The 20,542-nt window shown below is 39.6% G+C and overlaps 1 protein-coding gene across 1 annotated transcript in view; it reads right to left on the reverse strand.

The window, feature by feature from the left end:
- The window catches only part of SORCS3 (sortilin related VPS10 domain containing receptor 3), a 609,576-nt gene that overhangs the window by 277,960 nt on the left and 311,074 nt on the right, over positions 1-20,542 (reverse strand). Inside the window, exon 4 of the mRNA XM_017500803.2 lies at positions 5,225-5,383. Within this exon, the coding sequence (XP_017356292.1) occupies positions 5,225-5,383 (159 nt within the window). The remainder of the gene's footprint in view (positions 1-5,224; positions 5,384-20,542) is intronic.

The raw sequence follows: 20,542 nt of genomic DNA on the forward strand, positions 1-20,542 counted from the left end.
AAAAAAAAAAAGAATGGAAAAGGACCTAATAAAAATACAATGTTTTTCTTTAAATCGAAAGTGCCCTTTAGTCCCACTCCTATTCCTCAGAGGAAAAGCTTCAAAGCCATGGTCAGCCCTAGTTAATCCGCAGCAGCTTTATCTCCACCAGGTGAGGAAACAGGAAGCCTGCTTCTGCCAATAGCTACTGAGAAAGTTATCATCACCTACTAATCCCGGAGGATCTCAACACAATTACATTTTTAATCTGAGGGTTTTAAATGAGGATATAAATGAAAGGCACAGTTTCTTTGGATCCAGTATTCCAGAAGTACAACTTTACGTTTCCTTTTGAATCTTCAGGCCCTCCACACCCCAGAAACACTCCAGCACCTGCCTATGATGTAGTAGCCCCAGTTATGTTCCAATTGGCAAAGGTGCGTGGGACAAGCACCTCCTCTGTACTGGGCCCTGTGTTGCCTGCTACCATGCCTAACACTGCATCAGCTGCTTAACCAGTCTGTCAATCTGTCAGCTACTATTGAACTTGTTTGATAGGAGACGATCAACAAAAATCCTTAGCTGCATGCCCACTCCCCAACTATTAATACTATAACAGCAACCCTTCATTATGTGTGCTAGTGTTTCAGAAAGTGCTTTTTACATCAAAATTACTGGCAGTTCTAGACCACTGTAGCCCAGAAGTGTCTGAAAACAATGGATTCTGAAATCCCACAGAGTTCATCTCTGATCTCCAAAGCCAGCTGTATTTGATAAAGTTTCATTTTGCCAAGAATATAAATGGTATTAGAGAGCTTTGCAATCCTACCTCTCACACAGAAAAAAATAGCTATTTTCAGCTCTCCATCTCCTACAGAAGGCCCCCTGTGCCAGGATGTATGCATCTGTGAATACATGAGCTTGTGCCCATTTTTTTAAAAACTGCAGTCTCTTGTCAAAATGAGAGATGCTTAAACATTCAGCTCTGTAAAGCGATGAGAACAGCAGCTATCTATCTCTAGGATTGCATTGTCTTCAAAACCTATCTCAAAATCTTTCCAGAAGTCTTAGTTTTAATAAGATTATTGAGCCCTCTAGCTAATCTAAACACATCACAATGTAAGCTGTTTCAGTCATCAGTGAGGAAATAGCCTGATGGAAACAAAAGAGAATCCTACCGTTTAAATAACTGACAAAGACACAGCCCTCAAAAGAAGTTGTAGAGCTTTTGTTCTATGATGGAGGGAGGGGAGTAGCTTTTCTTTTGTCATTTCCAATTTGGTTAACCATAACCTATTACTTCCTCTGCTTTTTTAAACTTCAAAAATTTGTATAAAATATCTTCAAAAATACCCAAGAATGAATATCTTATCTTTATTGAGTCCTTTTAAATTAAAATGCAAGATGGCAGGAGAGCCTATAGTCTAAAGAAGGAGCTGGCATGGGAGCAGAAGGAATGGGGAAGCTCGTATGATGGTCAGAATAGGATGAATTGATCAAATGCCCAAATTAAGTTGATCAGAAATCAGAAAGGACCTTAGTAGACAGACTTGGGTGCATCAGGATTGCAGAGGTATGACCCTCCAGCAGGGTCAAATGGAAGGTACATTTGCTCCCACACCCACCCCTTTGCAGCTTTGGAGGACTTGGATCATCTTCCCCACTCCCAGGCCTTGGCCAGTATCAGGTAGACACGTTTTCCAGTTAACTCACAACCCAAAATCCACATATCAACTAGCAGAGCGTGATGCACATCCCTTGATTTCTAGATGCAATTTTGTTTTATCCAGAAGGTCTGTCCTTACTTAATTCTCTAGCAATGCCTTTACCAAGTGAGATCTACTGGCAAGTCTCCTGTAGCTTTGGGGTAGCATTGGGAAAGTAAAGCAATTGGATATTGTCCCTTTAAAATATCATTCAATTAGGTCTTTTGCAATACATACAACATAACGAGATAGCCTTACCAGCTCTAAAGAAATTGCTAGTGCATTTCATCAAAGGCACAATAATGGAAACATCGATTCACTCCTCACCACAAACATCTCCCTTTGATGCTGCAGTTACCTTAATACTAGCACTTTTCATTTTCTCTAGAAGGAAACAGCTGCCTTCATGCATGCACATCAGAGAAGGCTCTAGTCTGAAATAACACATTTGTATATCAATCTCAACTACACTTGCATTTTCATTTGCTGCTGCACACCATCACTCTCCTTGACTCTAAACTTCTAAATTTCCCCCCAAATAAAGAAAAACTCTTCTGCAACCTGGATGACTGGGGCTAGGTGTTTTATGCCATCTCTGCAAGTGTTGCCAAGGGCATCATCTGCCTTCACACATCATTTATTTAAAAGAAGAATGGCCAAGCACTGGTTAGAAACTTTATAGGCCTGAAGAACATTCAGCCACTTTATGCAAAAGATGTCAACAAGAAAGAGTACCTAAGGAATAATACATCTAGAAATGTGCAATGTGATTAGAAAAATCCATCAACACCCACTGCCACATTTTCAAATATTTTTGCTAAGCAAAAGAGCAGCCACCAAGTCTGAAAGTATTTTGAATGCATTATATCCACAAGGGTACTTCATGAGCAATGCCCCAGATGTTCTCAGTGCTGTGGAGATGTAGGAAAAGGATATTCCCAGATACACAGGAGACATATTGCATTTGGTTTATCAACCTACTGGTATGAGAAGTCTGTTTCCTCTAACCTAGCTTGTCTCTGTACAAATAAAAATAAGCTCTAAGAGTTCTGAGCTTCTTATAAATAAATTACCATCCAACCATTTAATGACATCTGAATAATTTACTTTTTTCAATACTGTTTCAAAATTTCTGGTTATACTGAGCCTCTAAAGTCACAGACTATCTGACATTTGGCTAAGTCTTTCATACAATATCCACTTGATGCCATGAAAAAAATGTATTTGCAATGGCTTTTCCTCTGCAAATGTCATGTGGGTGTCCTTAGGGGATTGCATTAAGCACCTGGGGCCCACCATGAGGCTTGGTTAACGAGACATAGAAAGGTTATGTTGAAATTATTGTTTAAAGGTGCTGACACCACATGAATGAATGCACACACACACACACACAAAAATAATAATAATTCACCATCACATATTCAAATATACACTGAGGAGTAACCGTTTCAGGATTTAAGAGAGCAGAGTGAAGAAGCTATTTCAACCACGGTAGTTCTGTGGATATCTCTATGTAAGACAGTGCTCAGAATTATCTGTTTCCTTTCACTGATTGATTCCACAATATTATTACATAATAGTTTGGCATCAGGCACTGTACTAAGATTCTGGAGATGTCAGGAAATACAAAGAGGAAATAATATAAAATCCCTTTTCTTAAGTATAAATTGATCAAATATAGAGAGCTACAGAATTTAAGTATTCATATGCTAATTCATTCATCTAACAGATAGACACTGATGACTGATATAGTAGCAGGTACAACACTAGGGACTGGTGCTACAACAGTGAGTAAAACAAGACAAGGCCCTGCCTTTTAGATTACAAGATAGAGCTTGTCATCTAGTAAGGAATGCTGATGACCCCAAAATCAACACAAAATCTCATCTGTGACAAGTGTTCTGAATAGGGGGTACACAGTGCTATGTAAAAGGACATCAAAAAGGATTTGATTTTGTCAGGGAGTTTAGGGAAGGTGTCCTAAGGAAGTGATGCTGAATCTGAGATCTGATGATGATGAGGCTTACATTAAAGAAGAGGATTCCAGGCACAGGGAAGGGAGCAAAGAGGACAGGTATGGCAAGCAACTGAAAGAAGATAATTCAAGGGAAAGTGATAATAGTGAGCCAGGACAGAGAAGGAGGAACCAGACCAGGCAGGGGCTGGTAATATCTATTGAGGACTGTGGTCTTGTGAACAAAGAGGAAATGTGAGAGGGGTCTAAGCAAAGGCATGCAATCATTATATTTGGGAAATATTTTTTTCAGGTTGTAGTATGAACACACTGGAAGAGACTCTAGCAATCGATCATTCAGATAACAAATGAAACTTACATTCGAGTGGTGGTGGTAACATAAAGAAGTAGATGGAATCAAAAGATATTTACAAGTGGTAACAGAAAGAAGTGGATAGAATCAAAAGATATTAGGTCCCATGATGGATCGCAGATGGCGGGTTCAGAACAAGGAAATATTAAAGATACCCCCTAGGTTTCTAATTTTGCAATTAAATGGCTAGAATTAGGGAATACTGGAAGAGAGCCAGCTAGGCTGGGGAGAGATCTCCAGCTCATTTCCAGATACACTGAGTTGAGAGGGTTTGAGGCATACAAAAGACAATGTTATGTATGCAGCTGAATATAAGGATTTGGAGCTCAAGAAGGAGGTCTTATTGGGGTCACTAGATTTTTTTTTTTTTTTTTTTTGAGACGGAGTTTCACTCACGTTACCCAGGCTGGAGTGCAATGGCGCGATCTCGGCTCACCGCAACCTCCGCCTCCTGGGTTCAGGCAATTCTCCTGCCTCAGCCTCCTGAGTAGCTGGGATTACAGGCACGCACCACCATGCCCAGCTAATTTTTTGTATTTTTAGTAGAGACGGGGTTTCACCATGTTGACCAGGATGGTCTCTATCTCTTGACCTCGTGATCCACTCGCCTCGGCCTCCCAAAGTGCTGGGATTACAGGCGTGAGCCACTGCGCCCGGCCTAGATTTTTAACATTATTTTTAGAAATTAACAAAATGGACTTTGTTTAAAGCTTCCCTTCTATTACTCAACTAAGAGCAATGGTACATTCCAATGTTACCAATCAAGGTGGCATGGTGTGATGGAATATACCTAGATGTGGAATCGATGACATGCACTTAAACCCTGGCTCCTCAGCTACTAGTTTGGAGGGTTTGAACAAGACCTTAGCCTTTCTGTACCTTTGTTTACTATGTCACTATAAAATATTATATATGTCCTACTTCTTTCACAGGGTTGTTTTAAATAAGGTCAAATGAGTAAAATTATAGAGAAAGCCATTTTAAAATTGTGACATAATAGCATTGTCCATAAGTGAAATATACCTGTCTACATATTTTGATACTTAAGAGCACCAAAGTTAGTTGCTGCAGAGAAAATCAGTGATGGAATGATTTGGGTTGAGACGATGAAATGTCACTGAATTCCATCCAAAATCTGGACTGAGCAAACAAGTGATTTTCACATGGTGGTACCTGGATGACAAGATGTGAATGAAAATAGTATGTATTCACCTTTTGATCCAAACTGTAGGCCAGCACCCAGTCCTCTTGCTTGGGATGAAAGAGCAGGCTCTGGATATAGAAGGTGAGCCGATACTTCTGATAGGTCGCCCCTTCATCTGAGCTGATCAATATGCTGCTCTCCATTTCAGGATCACTGAGAAGCATAATCTAAAGAAAGAACAGAGGGAAAAATACAGAGTTAGTAGGAAAGAATAAATACAATAACTTTAATCATAAATAAGTCATCTGTATTTGTACACCATAGCATATAAAGGGGCATCTGGGCTTCTGTATAAAATATTTGTATTATCTTTTTTCCTGATTTAGTCCTTCATTGCTGCATTGAAGGTGAAAATAGGGGGCAAAGCTAGGTCTGCATATAGAAGGAGGTTTCATTTTTGATGTCCGTCTTTTAAGTGCTGGGAACATTTTTTGTGGTCTCTGTCTCCTGACCTTGGGCTCGCTCTCTCTCTCTGTCTGCCCCACCCCCATCCCTTCTCCATGTCATTGTTCATCACAGCATTGCTCCTATATTGCTCTTTAGTCATGAGAAGCTCCCTCCCCGACTGCCATGCTGCCATGATCCCACTGTTTGTTTTGTTCTTTCTGAATTGTTTTATGCATTTTATTAAATGGCTTTATGATTCCTTTGTTAAAGATATTTTCAAAAGCATATAGCCCCAAAGGTCCTTGGGCAAATATTGCTGCCACAGAAGGTTTATCATCTTTCAGTCAAATGGACAGAAATACTGTAATGAAAAATCTTTGCCATCAGAGACTGTAGGTTCAAATCCTAATAGTTCTCTGTTAATATTGTATCATCTTGAGAAAGTTACCTAACTTCAGTTTCCTCAATAATAATCTGAGTATGATAATATTCAAAGTAGCTTTGAGCATATAGCATAATGTATATTCTTCGTTGTTGTTGTTTTTTTAGTAGAGACAGGGTTTCGCCATGTTGGCCAGGCTGGTCTTGAACTGCTGGCCTCAGGTGATCTGCCTGCTTTTGCTTCCCAACATAATGTATATTCTTAACAGCGATAGCTCTGATTACTAGTAAACTGCCCCTCCAGCCAGTGCAATCTGGCTACTACCCACAGTGCCACAATTACATTGATCTCACTAAATATATGATTTACTTTTTAGTATTTAAACCAATAAACACTTAGACACTCAGACTTTTCCATTATTTAAACTTATAGCAGCCTTTGATACCAGAACAATTCCATCGTTTTGAAGCATTCTCTTCCAGGGTCTTCCATAATACCACGTTCATCTATTTTTTCCTTTTCATTTCATTTGGATACTCAGTTTTCTCTGATTATCCTTTAAATGTGGCCACTCCTTAGCCCTCCATTTTGACTTTCTTCTTTTTCACTCGATTTACTATTACTCAGTGACCCCTTCCATTCCTGATTCTTTTCCTTTTCTTTTTTAAAATTATCAACTCCTGGGGACAACTCCTAAATCTCCGAGTCTCAGTCACAGAGTTGAAAGCTCAGCTGCCTGGAAGATGCTTCTATTTAGATGCCCCAAGCACCTTGAGCTCCAGATGCTCCACGGTGGTAACTGATCCCAGCCCTGCTGCTTGTCCAGCATACCCTAGCTCCATGAGTGTTTCCACCAATTGTCCATGTTTAGCAAATGCCCGAGATTCATCCTTGACTCTGCTTTCTCACCTTTTGAAAGAATAAATCTGTGAGCCCAGTGTATTTTGCCTTTCAATTAACTCTTAACAACAAATCCACTATCTCCCTACCCATTGTGATTGTCTTAGTTCAAAACACGCTAATCTCTTTCCTGGATTACTGCAAGAAACGTCTAGCCAGTCTCACCACGTTAGCCTTGTCCCTTCCAATCCATGTTTCACACTGTGGCCAGAACAATCAATCTCTAATACAAATCTCATTCTGACATTCCTTACCTTAAAATCATTCAATGGCTTAATCAATCTTCCTATATTCCAAAAATCCTTAAAATATCCTTACAAAATTATGCACCCCTGTTTATGTCTTTGGCATCTTCAGCATCACAGCCCTTTTGGACTTTCTTGTTCAGTTCAACTCAACTTCTCTGAATTCCTAAATGAGCAAGTGAATTTATTTCCTCTTACAGTTTTTCTCGTCTTTGCCTATGTTGCCACCAATTTTCTATTATGTAGTCTAAACCATAAGGTCCAAAATATAAAATACAGCCCCCAAATTTCCATACCTTATAAAAGTGTTAACTAGCAGGGTTTTTAAAATGTTACCCAGAGCATATATTAGTATTATAAAATAAGCTTTAAAACAAATTTAGGCCTTTTAAGTGCTAAGATTCATAGTCCTTTCCCACTTTTATTCCTTTACAGCTTCTAAGACAAGCTTACTTTCTTTTCTCAAATATTTGCTTTGGCTTCATTGAAATAGGTCATCACTAGTTATCAGCAGATTTTAAGGAAATGGAGCAGTAAAATAACTTTTTTTTCCACTCATGTGCGAATAATGCAGGGAAATACTCTTAAATTAATCATAGACCAAATAACTTCCTCTTCCCATGGCACTATGGAGGCCTGGGGAAAACTGGTCAAAGCACTCACGCTGCCCTTGAGAAAACCTTTGAGGAAGCATCTGTGATGCTCATAGAGTTTAAGAGGATGAATACACTGGGATCCCAGCCCTTTGAGAGGCTGAGACGGGCAAATCACTTGAGGTCAGGAGTTTAAGACCAGCTTGGCCAACATCGTGAAACTCCATGTCTACTAAAAATATAAAAGTTAGATGGACATGGTGCTACACGTCTGTAATCCTGGCTATTCGGGAGGCTGAGGCATGAGAATCACTTGAATCCTAGAGGTGGAGGTTGCAGTGAGCTGAGATCAGCCACTGCACTACAGCCTGGGCGACAGAGTGAGACTCTGTCACAAAAACTTAAAAAAAGAGGCTTTCATAACTGGCCTCACTTGCTTCACATCATGTACCAGTAGTCTACATAACAGGCAATGAAATCATTTTTCCCCTGGTGCATAAAAATTAAACTGCTTATTTTATGCAGGTATAAAAAAGCTTCATGCCTATGACTTTAATTAGAAGATAAGACCAACATCATAAATGAACTTTATTTTATACACCGTGAGTTACCATATACTTAATGAGGGTTACCACTGAATATCTTGTGAAATGATTTTTCTTCTCCTAGCTCGGTGCACACATGCACAGAGACACACACAAGCCCACTTGCATAACCCAATGCACATTAATCCACACATAACACACATATGTGAGCACATATACACTAACATATACACAGATGCTTCATTTATGTGCACACACACATATAGAAATTTATATATAATAAAGCATATTGACATTGAGTGGCAGTTTTATGGAGCTTTTGTTGTTGAGAGTACATTTTTATTACCACCTTTCTCTGACATTCTCATCAAAAATCATTTGATATACTTTGATATCACTGGCAGTGTGTCTCTATTCAACATTTTGAGAAGAATGAAAGGAAGGGAAATAGACACCTACATATTCTGGATTTCTAACCTTTGCTGGGCACTTTACCTGATTTTTTATTAAAATCTTACACAAATTATGTGAAGTAGGTATCATGACTTATATTTTACAGATAAGGAAGCTGAGGCTTAGGAGAAAAGTAACTTGCCTATTACTCCTCTAGTTGCCTCAAAACCCACACCTTCCATGCTCTGTACACACACACACACACTCACTCACACACACACAAATTACTTAAAGCATCTCTTAGAAACCCGCCAAAAATAGCAGTTTCAAGACAACTCATTACTTCTTCACTCATCTCAACCTTTGACCAAAGGAGCATCAAGCATTCAACGAGTAGAAATCTACGAGGGGCCGGATGCAGTGGCTCCGCCTGTAATCCCAGCACTCTGGGAGACCGAGGTGGGTGGATCGCGAGATCAAGAGATCAAGACCATCCTGGCCAACACGGTGAAACCCCGTCTCTACTAAAAATATTTTTAAAAATTAGCCAGGCATGGTGGCACGTGCCTGTGGTCCCAGCTACTTGGGAGGCTGAGGCGGAAGAATTGCTTGAACCCAGGAGGCGGAGGTTGCAGTGAGCTGAGATTGCGCCACTGCACTCCAGCTGGTGACAGAGCAAGACTCCGTCTCAAAAAAAAAAAAGAAAAGAAAAGAAAAGAAAAGAAATCTAAGAGGAAGATATAGGTTAGTTTTCAGTGCTAAAAAATAAAAAAGAAGAAGGCCATACTATTTATATAAATAGAATCAGAGAGCAAATACTTTGTTAGAAGTTAAGCCTCAAGGTAAAATATGTGCATTGTATATTCATGTACCAAATCTATAAAGAAAATAATCCCATGCTCACTCAAATTTTTCTTGTTACACATGGATTTCAAATCCCAATGCCTGTTAGGGCAAAGCAGGTAAAGTGAGCAAGTGAGGCAGACAAGGCAAGACAAGGACTGGTGAAGACTGTGTCAAATTGGCAAGTGCACATCATTCCCTCAAAATATTGAAGACTGGGTTTTTAAAAAGCACTGTGCCCAAGTTAAATATATCTATGTACTGAATTTATAGATGAGACATGTGACTCTTGGTAAAGCTGTGATAGCATGTTTCTACAAAAACAAAGACATTTACAAGCTTATCTGTCAATGTTTAATTATAGATATATAGTATATAATTTATGGCTGTTAAGACATCGTGAGTTCTACATTTACGTAATTTTGACAATACAAACAGGACAGAGATCCCACCAGAGAGTTTTGTTTTGTTTTGTTCATCCTTCTGCTTTGAACCTTTATGCAGCTTGTCCTGACATAAGACCTGCAGTGGGTTTATGTGTGCTAGAAGAGGAGGAGAGGTTTTTCAAATATGGTTTTGCAGTTTGTTAAGGTTATAGGCTGTCAATGAAGATGTCTTTGGATCAGATCCTCAGACTGATTCCTCATGTGTAAACAGAAAGAAGTTACTCAATTATTCCAAGTCTGTTATCTCATCTATAGAAAAAAGGAGATAGTAATTGTACCTACCTCATAGTACTATTGAAAAGATTAAATGAGATAATGAATAAAGGGGCTTAGCACAGTACCAGGCATGTAAGTGCTAAATAAATGTTAACCATTATCTTTAAATTACCCAGGCTAAGGCCGGGCATGGTGGCTCACACCTGTAATTCCAGCACTTTGGGAGCCTGAAATGGGCAAATTGCTTGAGCTTAGGAATTCAGGACCAGCCTAGGCAACTTGGTGAAACTTCATCTCTACCAAAAATAAAAAATAAAAACAAAATTAGCCGGGTGTGCTGGTATGTACTTACAGTCCCAGCACCTCAGGAGGCTGTGGTGGGAGGATTGCTTGAGCCCAGGCAGTCCAGATCACACTACTACACTCCAACCTGGACAGCAGAGCCAGACCCTATTCCCCTCCCAAAAAAAATTACCTAGGATAAGAGCACAACTGTGTTTTATATTTTACCTGCATTTTGCATTTCTGGTAGTATTAAGAAAACACACTCTATTAACCAATATTAATACCACCAGAGTAAACACCAATTGGTAGATAATTGTCAATTTGCTAAACACAATTGCTGCTTTGAACGAACTCTCTCATCTCTTCACTGGATGGTTATATTCCATGAGGAAACTAAACATGCCACTGCCTTAGGATGAGAATGGCATACAATCAAATTCCTATGATTTGGCCATTCACTGTAAATGAATTGTCTGTGTCCGAGATTAGAGATGGACAAGCTTTAGAGATTACCAACATATAAATGGTGCAATATCTTTAAAAAAAGAAAAAAAACTTGTAATGTTTTCTGCAGGAAACTCCTGGGAACATTGAATAATAGTGGTCCTAATTTTAATGGTATATTACAAATGGCAAAGGACACTCAGGGAAGTCGGAAGTTGGAAGTCGGGCAGAGGCTATGCTTAGTTGGCTCATACTCTCAAAAGCCTGTCAGCTTATCTACGTCTAAACCAGTCAACATTAATATTGGAGATGTCAAAATCCTCCCCAGATATCTTTCCACAATGCACCCTTTCCTGCTGCTGGATGAGTATTACAATATCATTGATGAATATGTCACTTTATTCAGTTGCCTATTCTGTTTCTGCTTTGTGCAGTCTATTAAAATCAGGTGAAAGCTAAAGGTTTCTCAGTCTCTCACTCTGCCAGAGATCCAGAAAGTCAAGGAAAGACACTCCAGATCAATGCTTTGAGCATGTTCTCACAATAAGAGCAAATAGACCTTTCTCTAAATAGAAAAGGAGAAAGGCTATAATTTAATGTATAATTGAGTCCTATTGGCAGATTTTTGGCAAAGTTAGTGTTCAATAAGAAATAACAACAATATCAATATGAGCTCTTAGAGTATAAAAAGATGACAGCATAGCTGTCCCCAAACCCATGGATATAATTGATAAGTTGTTGAACATTGACTTCCACACAAACAGAGCCTGCTATACATATGGCTTTTACTCACAATATACTAGCATTCATTCTTCCTCTCATCTACTATCTGTCTGTCTATCTGTCTATCTATGTATCACTACCTCTTCGAACAGCGGTTCTCAACTGGGGGAAAAAGGAGTCATGCCAAGGGGACATTTTGCAATGTATGGAGACATCTTAATTGTCACAGCTGGAGGCAGGGGAGAGACTTCCGGTATCTAGTGGGTAGAGGCCAGAAATGCTGTAAAACATGTGACAAAGTACAGGCAATGACTCACAACAAAGAATTATCCAACACAAAACATCAATAAAGCTGCAGCTGGGATTATTACATGTAAAATATGTAAACTACATATAAATGTCACAGATAGAACATCAGTATGTATTTTTGCTTATACATACGCTGTCTCACCTTTGGCCACAGTACATGCCATTCTCTTTGCCAAGATTAGACTCCCCACCTTTCCACTCTAATCCATTATATTAAGCTTATTTATACTTGCTCCTCAGGATTTAACATAAGCATCACCAATAAAACCATAGTCATAGACACTATTCAAGAAAAAAAGGAAAGTACAAAAATAACAAGAAAACAAACAATCCTATTTTTTAAAAAATGGGCAAATGACTTCAATAGACATTTCTCCAAAGCTATACAAATGACCAGTGAGCAAATAAAAAGATGTTCAACATCACTAATCATTTAAAAAATGCAAATCAAAACCATAATGAGATACTACCTCACACTCATGGCTACTGTTTAAAAAATAAAAATAAAAAATAAGAAAATAACAAGTGTTGGCAGGGATGTGAAAAGCTGGGACCCTTGTGAACTGTTGGTGGGAATATAAAATGGTGCAGCAACTACAGAAAACAGTATGGTGGTTCATCAAATAATTAAAAATAGACTTATCACATGACCCAGTTATTCCATGTCTGAGTAAATACCCAAAAGTGAAAGTGTCCAGCTGTGTCCATTGCAACTGATGGTCAAGAAAGACGAGTACCAAGAACTGACCATGGAATGTAGCATTGTGGAGGGTATTGGTGACAATGGCCAAGGCAGTGGAGCGAAGTAGGCAGTCAGTCAGTGTTGATGAAAGTATAACTTGGCATGACTGCTCTAAAATGCAGTGTGACAACATGAAACAAGACTCTTGCAACCGAGAGCTAGGTCTCAAAGAGAGATATGTTCATTCAAGGCTCGTAGCAGCACTATTTACAATAGCCAAAAGATGAAAGAAACCCAAGTATCTATCAATGAATGAATGGATAAACAAAATGTGGTATATACTACAACAGAATATTATTCAGCCTAAGAAATTCTGACACATTCTATGACATGGATGAACCTTGAAGACATTATGCAAAGCGAAATATGCCAGTCACAAAGAGAACGTACTATGTAATTGCACTTATATGGGGTACCTAAGGTAGTCAAAATCATAATGACAAAAAGTAGAATGGTAGACACTAGGGCTAGGGGGAGAGGGAAATGAGGATTTGTTGTTTAGTATGTATAGAGTTTTAGTTTTGCAAGATGAAAAGAAATTTGGAGATTAGTTTTACAACCATATTTACTTAACACTACAAAACTGCATACTTTAAAAAGGGAAAGATGGCAAATTTCATATTATTTTGCATATCCCTACAATTTTTTAAAGTACATAATAAACATAAAAATTAGACACAAGACTAGAGATAAAATAACAGGCTAATGAACACTTTAATCAAACAAACACATATGCACCATTTATTCATCCAACTTATTGACTGAGGCTTTACTCCATGCCAGGCTCTATTCTAAGGACCTAGATCAGAGCGGTAATCAAACTAGAATGAAAATCCCTTCCCTCATAGAGCCTACATTCTAGCGAAGGAAGAATAAACAATAGACAGACAAAGGAGTAAAATGTGGCATATCAGATGGTGATAAGGCCTTTGCGGTGCAACAAAGCAGAAAAGGGAAGGGGAGGTGCTGAAAGAGAGGCTCTGTAGTTTTAAATCATGTGGCCAGAAAACAGGAAAAGACTTCTTTGGGAAGGTAGCATTTGCAAAAGGATGTAGGAGCCCAGTGGGCTGGAATAGAATAAACAAGGTTGAGTGTCGGAAATTAGGTCAGCAAGGAAACGCTGACCCAGCCACTGATATAAGAACTCTGGCTTTATAGCAAGTGTCGTGGAAAGCATATGATACACATACAATGAGCAAGGCTCTGATAGGCTAGGGCTTGTATTTTAATCCTCTCACTCTGGGTACCATGTTGAATAGAGCATTGGAGGAGGTGGGGGAAATAATCAGAGACCAGGGAGAGGACAGACCAGAAGGGACAGACGAACGGCCTGCACCAACCTGGAGCACTGAGGTGCTGGGAGGTGGTCAGTTTCTGGGTGTATTTGTGGAAGAAAGGTTAAAAAGATCTGCTTACAGACTAGATGTGGAGTGTCAGAGAAGATGAGGTGACCCCTTAAAAGATTGTTTAACTGTACATTTGTCTCAATGTTTCTAATAATTACATATTGGAACTAACTCCAATTATCTGATAGGTTTGGGGCCTGAACAACTAGAAAAGTGGAATTAGCGTTTATGAGATAGAAAAACAGGTTCAGGGCTTTAAAAATAAGGAATTTGGTTTTGAAACGCTTAATACACATCCAAATAGAGACGTTAAGTAGAAGAGGGATGTACAAGGTTTATATTCAGGAGAGCAGACTGGCCTGCAGATAAGAATCTAGGAGACATCAGAGTTTCAATAACACTTAAAGACATGAATCTGGAGATCACCCTGACAGCAAATACAGATAAAAGAGAGTCCAGAGAACTGAGCTCTATAGTATGTTTAGGGTCAAAAAGATAAGGACAGACCAGGAAAGGAGCCTGAGAGGGAGAAGGAAAACTCGAGATTGAGACACTCTTAAAACCAAGGCAAGAAAGTATATTAGGGAAGAGTGTCCAGCTGTGCCAAATGCAATTTATGGTCAAGTATAAAGAGTACTGATAATTGGTCACTGAAGGTAGCAATAGGGAGGGTACTGCTGACCACGGCAAAGCCAGTGGAGTGAGCTAGGTAGACTGTCAGTGTTGATGCAAGTATAAATTGCCATGAGCATTCTGAAAACCAATGTGGCAATATGGAACAAGATTCTCATTAATATTCATAACTTTAATCCCGTAAATTCTCTTCTAGGAATCTAAGGAAACCATCAGAAACCCAGTAAAAGGTTTATGCACCTGCAGGTTCAATGCAATGTGTTATTTTGTATTTGTTTTTGTTTTTTGTTGCCCAGGCTGGAGTGCAGTGGCATGATCTTGGCTCACTGCAACCTCTGCCACCCAGGTTCAAGTAATTATCTTGCCTCAGCCTCCCGAGTAGCTGGGATTACAGGCACGGGCCACCACGCCTGGCTCATTTTTTGTATCTTTAGTACAGACAGGGTTTCACCATCTTGGCCAGGCTGGTCTTGAATGCCTGACCTCGTGATCCACCCGCCTCAGCCTACTAAAGTGCTGGGACTACAGGCATGAGCCACTGAGCCCAGCCATCAATGTTTTTTATAATAATACGAAATTAGAAATAATGCATATATTCAATAGGATAATGACTAAAGTGAGATAAAGCCATTCAAAGGAATATTATGCAGCCATTAAATATGAATTCAAATACTTTCATGACACCAGAACAACAACCATATGTTTAAACAGTGCATAAAATGCAGGCTGGACACATATGAAGCATCATCTCAATTTTGTTAAACATTGCTTATATTTCTTGTCTGTACATTATCCATAGTAGATGACTTGAAAGAAAAATTCACAAGTTAAGAGTGGTTATTCCTGAGTGGCAAGATCATGAGTAATTTTTATTTCCGTCTCTATACTTTTCTACTTTTCCCCAATATTCTGCAATGAGCACACATTTCCTTTATAATCATAAAACATTATCGGTCTACACACACACATATATACACATGCTTATACTTTTTTTTTTTTGAGATGGAGTTTCATTCTTATCAACCAGGCCGGAGTACAGTGGCATGACCTCAGCTCACTGTAACCTGCTGGGTTCAAGCGATTCTCCTGCCTCAGCCTCCGGAGTAGATGGAATTACAGGCGCCTGGCACCACACTCGCCTAATATTCTGTATTTTTAGTAGAGAAGGGGTTTCACCATGTTGGCCAGGCTGATCTTGAACTCCTGACCTCAGGTGACTGTGCTATGCATTGCCTGCTCTTGGAAAATTTGAAAAGCTAGTAATATCTGTCCACACTGTAAGCATAACTCACAGCGCAGGAGAGGTGTGTTATGAGAGTGGGGTAGTGAAGGAGCCCCAATGTGGACAGGAAAAAGAGCACCACCCAATTCAGGGAGTGGTGTTACTGACCCCCCCTCTGGAATAAGAATCTCCTTTCCCAAACTATCCCACCCACCACACACCGAATGGATTTCCCCCAACCCAGCTCTGATCATGGAATTTCCCCTCCACAAGAAATGTGAATACTCTCTGCATGTCTTTAAAAACATACCCAGCATCTCAGGCATTTAGTGGGCTCCCATGCTGTTTTCAGGCTTGACCTCTTCAACATAACCACTTGGTCAAGCCAAGCTGTGCCTCAGAGTTTTTTCAAATCACTGTGCATATTACAGCATTCCTAGCTTTGTCAATGCTACTCCCCTACCTAGAAAGCCCAGCATCCTTCCTGCCTTCCTTCAAGTCCCATTTTAACTCAATTCCTTCCACGAAGCCTTCTGAGTGCTCTAGATGAATGATCTGTCTTCCAAGAACTCCATCAGCAAATTTATAATCACATTGAACTATGATTTTTTGTTTAAATATATTTGAAATTTATAAATATATTAATATATTTTAAAATAGTGGTTATTTTATGTTTTTTTTTATGTTTTACTTGTATTTACCTCACTTTGCAACTTTTATATTAAGTTCCTTGAAAGCAGAGAACTTTGGTTAAACTACATTCTCTGGTCTTCTGTGCTGTACTGTCTGAAGCATGTGCTCAATAAATCATGTAATGCATGACTGAGTGAAGGTCACTCAAAGGTTTCTCAGTTTGCTTTACCAAATATTCACTGCATTATATTTGGGGCTCATCAGTGCCCTACTAGACAGAGAAGCTAGCTTCACCTCAATAAGAGCAGTCAGCAAAACCTTTACCTGAGGCACTGTCCCTCTGCCAGTCAAGGTATCACCAGCTGCTTATGCAGTATTGGCATTCAGGTCAGTATGTCTCTCCTACTTCATATTCTTCTTTTGTAGAAGTTGAATACGGACAAATTTAACAAATTGGTGGCCACATTATTTTTCAGCCAGATGTTGATTTCCGATAATTTTAAAAAGCAAATCTAACACCAGGAGAGAAATATAAAGAGGTTTTATAACAAAAAAAAAAAAAAATGCAAGATACTGGATTGGTTTCAAAGTCATTTTGCTTATTTTGAACGTTTTGATTTGGGCCTTTTGTTTGTTTTGTTTTTCTCCACATTAGGAGCACTAACACAAGATACAAACCCAGACGTGTATTGCTAAGACCAGATGGACTAAGGCGCAGGTTAAATAGGATGAAGATATGTGAGTTGGCACACTATTTTCACAGGCATAGATACATAACCAGGTGTGTCTGGTTTTCAGAAATATCTAATGAGTTAAATCAAGATCATCCAAGGCATTTGCTGCTTCAAGCATCTAAGTTGCTACTGTGCACATCTGGGACCGCAGTGGGACCCCAGAATTAAGAATCACTGTTCCAAAGCCTCAAATCACAAAGCAATGACTATACGAAAATATAAAGCAAAAAAAAAAAAAAAAAAAAAAACAAAAAAAAGAAAAAAAAATAAAGCCTGAAAAAAATTGAAGTGTGCATAGATGGTAAACAGAAATTAATTGTACAGTATCCATTATGACTAATTTAAGAATTGCAGATTGTCACTAATGCTTATTATTAATTGTATTATCTTATTTCTTCTAGTGAACATCAAAAATGGGGGGGGCTTTCATATGTTCACCTGCTAACTCTATTTTTGTCATTAGACCTTAAATTCTTCCTATGGGAAGCCTCAAACTTAGGATATTTTCAGGGATTGCTATGGTTTAAATATTTGTCCCCTCCAAAACTCATGTTGAAATAATCCCTTCTGTGGCAGTCTTGAGAGGTGGGGCTTTTAAGAGGTGATTGAATCATAATGGTTTCTGTCCTTACTAGTCTTAATCCATTCATGGATTAAATAGTTAATGGATTAATGGATTATTATGGGCAGACAATTGGTATCTTTATAAGAAGAGAAAGAGATCTGAGTATAGCATGTTGGCATGCTCAGTCCCCCTTGCCATGTAACACCCTGTGCTACCTTGGAACACTGTTTAAGGTCCCCACCAGCAAGAAGACACTCACCAGATGTACCCCTTTGACCTTGGACTTCCCACGTTCCAGAACTATAAGAAATAATGTTTCTTATAAATTCCCCAGCTTTGTGTATTCTGTTATAAGCAACAGATAATGAACTAAAACAGGTACCTAACCCTAGATATCTGGGGAGGATTATTATATTTAGGAAAAGAAAGATAAGCTTTACGTTATCACAAGGAAAACAATCTTGGGAGTAAATATACTTGAAAATATCCTATATTCTGGTCTAGTTGAAAGAGCCTATGCAGCCAAAAGCTTCATCATCATTTGTAACAATGTCAGTATATCTGGGGGCATTGCATTGTCCGGTAAGAATCATATCACATGAATATTCCTTAGAACTCAACTGCGCATCCCAGTGACTGACTACATGCGTGAGGAGCCAGGACAGGCCCCCAAACATCTAAATGCTAGATGTGATCAACACAGAGCAAAGGCATCTTGCTGCTGTAACAACCCTTTGAGACAATGGACCACATTAGAGACCAGGCTGCAATAACCAGTGGTGCCTTAGAGTCCTTTCACCTTGAGGAAAGGACAAGGGTGACTGATCTCATTCTCCGAGAGGAGAGACATTTAGCTCCCAGAAAAAAATGAGAACAATAAAGAAGTCAGGCTGTGAAAGGAGTTCGCAGATGTTCAAAGCACTTGGTTGGTTTGTGCTTTTACCCCCAGCTCAAGACACCTGTGCTGCATGCCTTCACCCACAGGCAGAGTTGATTCCTACTGAAGCCTTTAGATTGCATTGCATTTCACAGCTTGCCAAGTTCTTTCACAGCTCTTGTCTCCTTGATCCTCACGCTACCCTGAGAGGAATGCAGAGCAGGTATTGTTACCCCTGTTTTAGTCCACTGGGGCTCCTATAAAAGAAGATCATAAGCTGGGTGGCTTACACACAACCAACATTTATTTCTCACAGCTCTAGAGGCTGGGAAGTCCAAGATCAAGGCACTGGCAGATTCAGCATCTGATGAGAGCCTGCTTCCTTGTTCATAATCAGTACCTTCTCACTGTGTCCTCTTATGATGTAAAGAGGCGAGAGAGCTCTCTGAGATCCCTTTTATAAGAATACTAATCCTATTTATGAGGGCTCTGTCCGTGACATAATCACCTCCCGAATGCTAGACACCCAAATACCCTCACACTGAGGGTGGTTAGGATTTCATATGAATCCTATGATTCGTATGAATTTGGTATGTGTAAGGGTGAATAGCATTCACTTCTATAGTATCCCCTCTATTAATTTCCTGTTGCTGCCCTTACAAATCACCCCAGATTTGGTGGCTTAAACAATGTAACTTTATTATCTTACCTACCTGCAAGTCAGAAGCCCAAAATGAGTCTCATTGGCTAAAATCTAGGTGTCTGCAGGGCTGTGTTCTTTCTCCAGGGGAGCCATATGGTTTGGCTCTGGGCCCCACCCAAATCTCATCTCAAACTGTAATCCCCAGGTGTCAAGGGAGGGACCTGGTAGGAGGTGATTGGATGATGGGAGCAGTTTCCCCCATGCTGTTCTCATGACAGTGATTCAGTTCTCACAAGATCTGATGGTTTTAAAAGTGTGGCACTTCCTCCCTCTCTCTCTCTCCTGCCACCATGTAAGATGTGCCTTGCTTCCCCTTCACCTTCCACTGTGACTGTAAGTGTCCTGCAGCCTCCTCAGCCATGTGTAACTGTGAGTCGGTTAGATGTTTTTCCTTTATAAATTACCCAGTAATTTATACCTTAGTAGTAGTTTTTTTATAGCAGTGTGGAAACAGATTAATACCAGGAGAATCTGTTTTCTTGCCTTTTGCAGCTTCCCGGACCCTTCCATCTTCAAAGCAAGCAAGCAGCCAGTCCAGCCTTTGTCATACCACATCACTCTGGCTCTTCTTCCTCCCTCTTTCCCATTCTCTAGCTTACAGTGGTCCACCTGATAATCCAGAATACTCTCTTTAAGATCAGCTGATTAGCAGTCTTAATTCAATCTAGAACTTTAATTCCCTCTTGTCATATAACTGAACATATTTACAAATTCTGGGGATCAGGGCATTCTGTGGAGGTGGTCATTCTTCCTATCACACCCATTCTACAGGAAAAGTAATGCCAGGGCTCAGTGACTTGCTTCTCAGTGACAAGTGGCTACTTATTGACAATGGCTACTCGGTGACAATTGACTATTAAGTGTTAAGACAGGTTCAAACTCAGAACTTGACCTCCCAAGTTGAGCGTTTTATCCTTCTTGCTGTACTCTGTATTGGTGACGTAACAAAGGAGACAGAGGACACAGCAAGGCAATGACAAAGAGTTAGTGCAAACAAAAGCAGAAAAGAACCAAACAGAAAGCATGAGAAAAAATGAGAATTTGTTTTCTTAACTATCAGGTATTCTCCAGGCATGTTCTCTCATCCTGCCCTACCCACCATCATCCAACCTTTATGGGATCATCCCTTCAGCTGCAAATTTGACCCCATTATCCCAAAA

This window comes from Cebus imitator, unplaced genomic scaffold (assembly GCF_001604975.1).
Source record: "Cebus imitator isolate Cc_AM_T3 unplaced genomic scaffold, Cebus_imitator-1.0 Scaffold271, whole genome shotgun sequence".
Classification (NCBI taxonomy): domain Eukaryota; kingdom Metazoa; phylum Chordata; class Mammalia; order Primates; family Cebidae; genus Cebus; species Cebus imitator.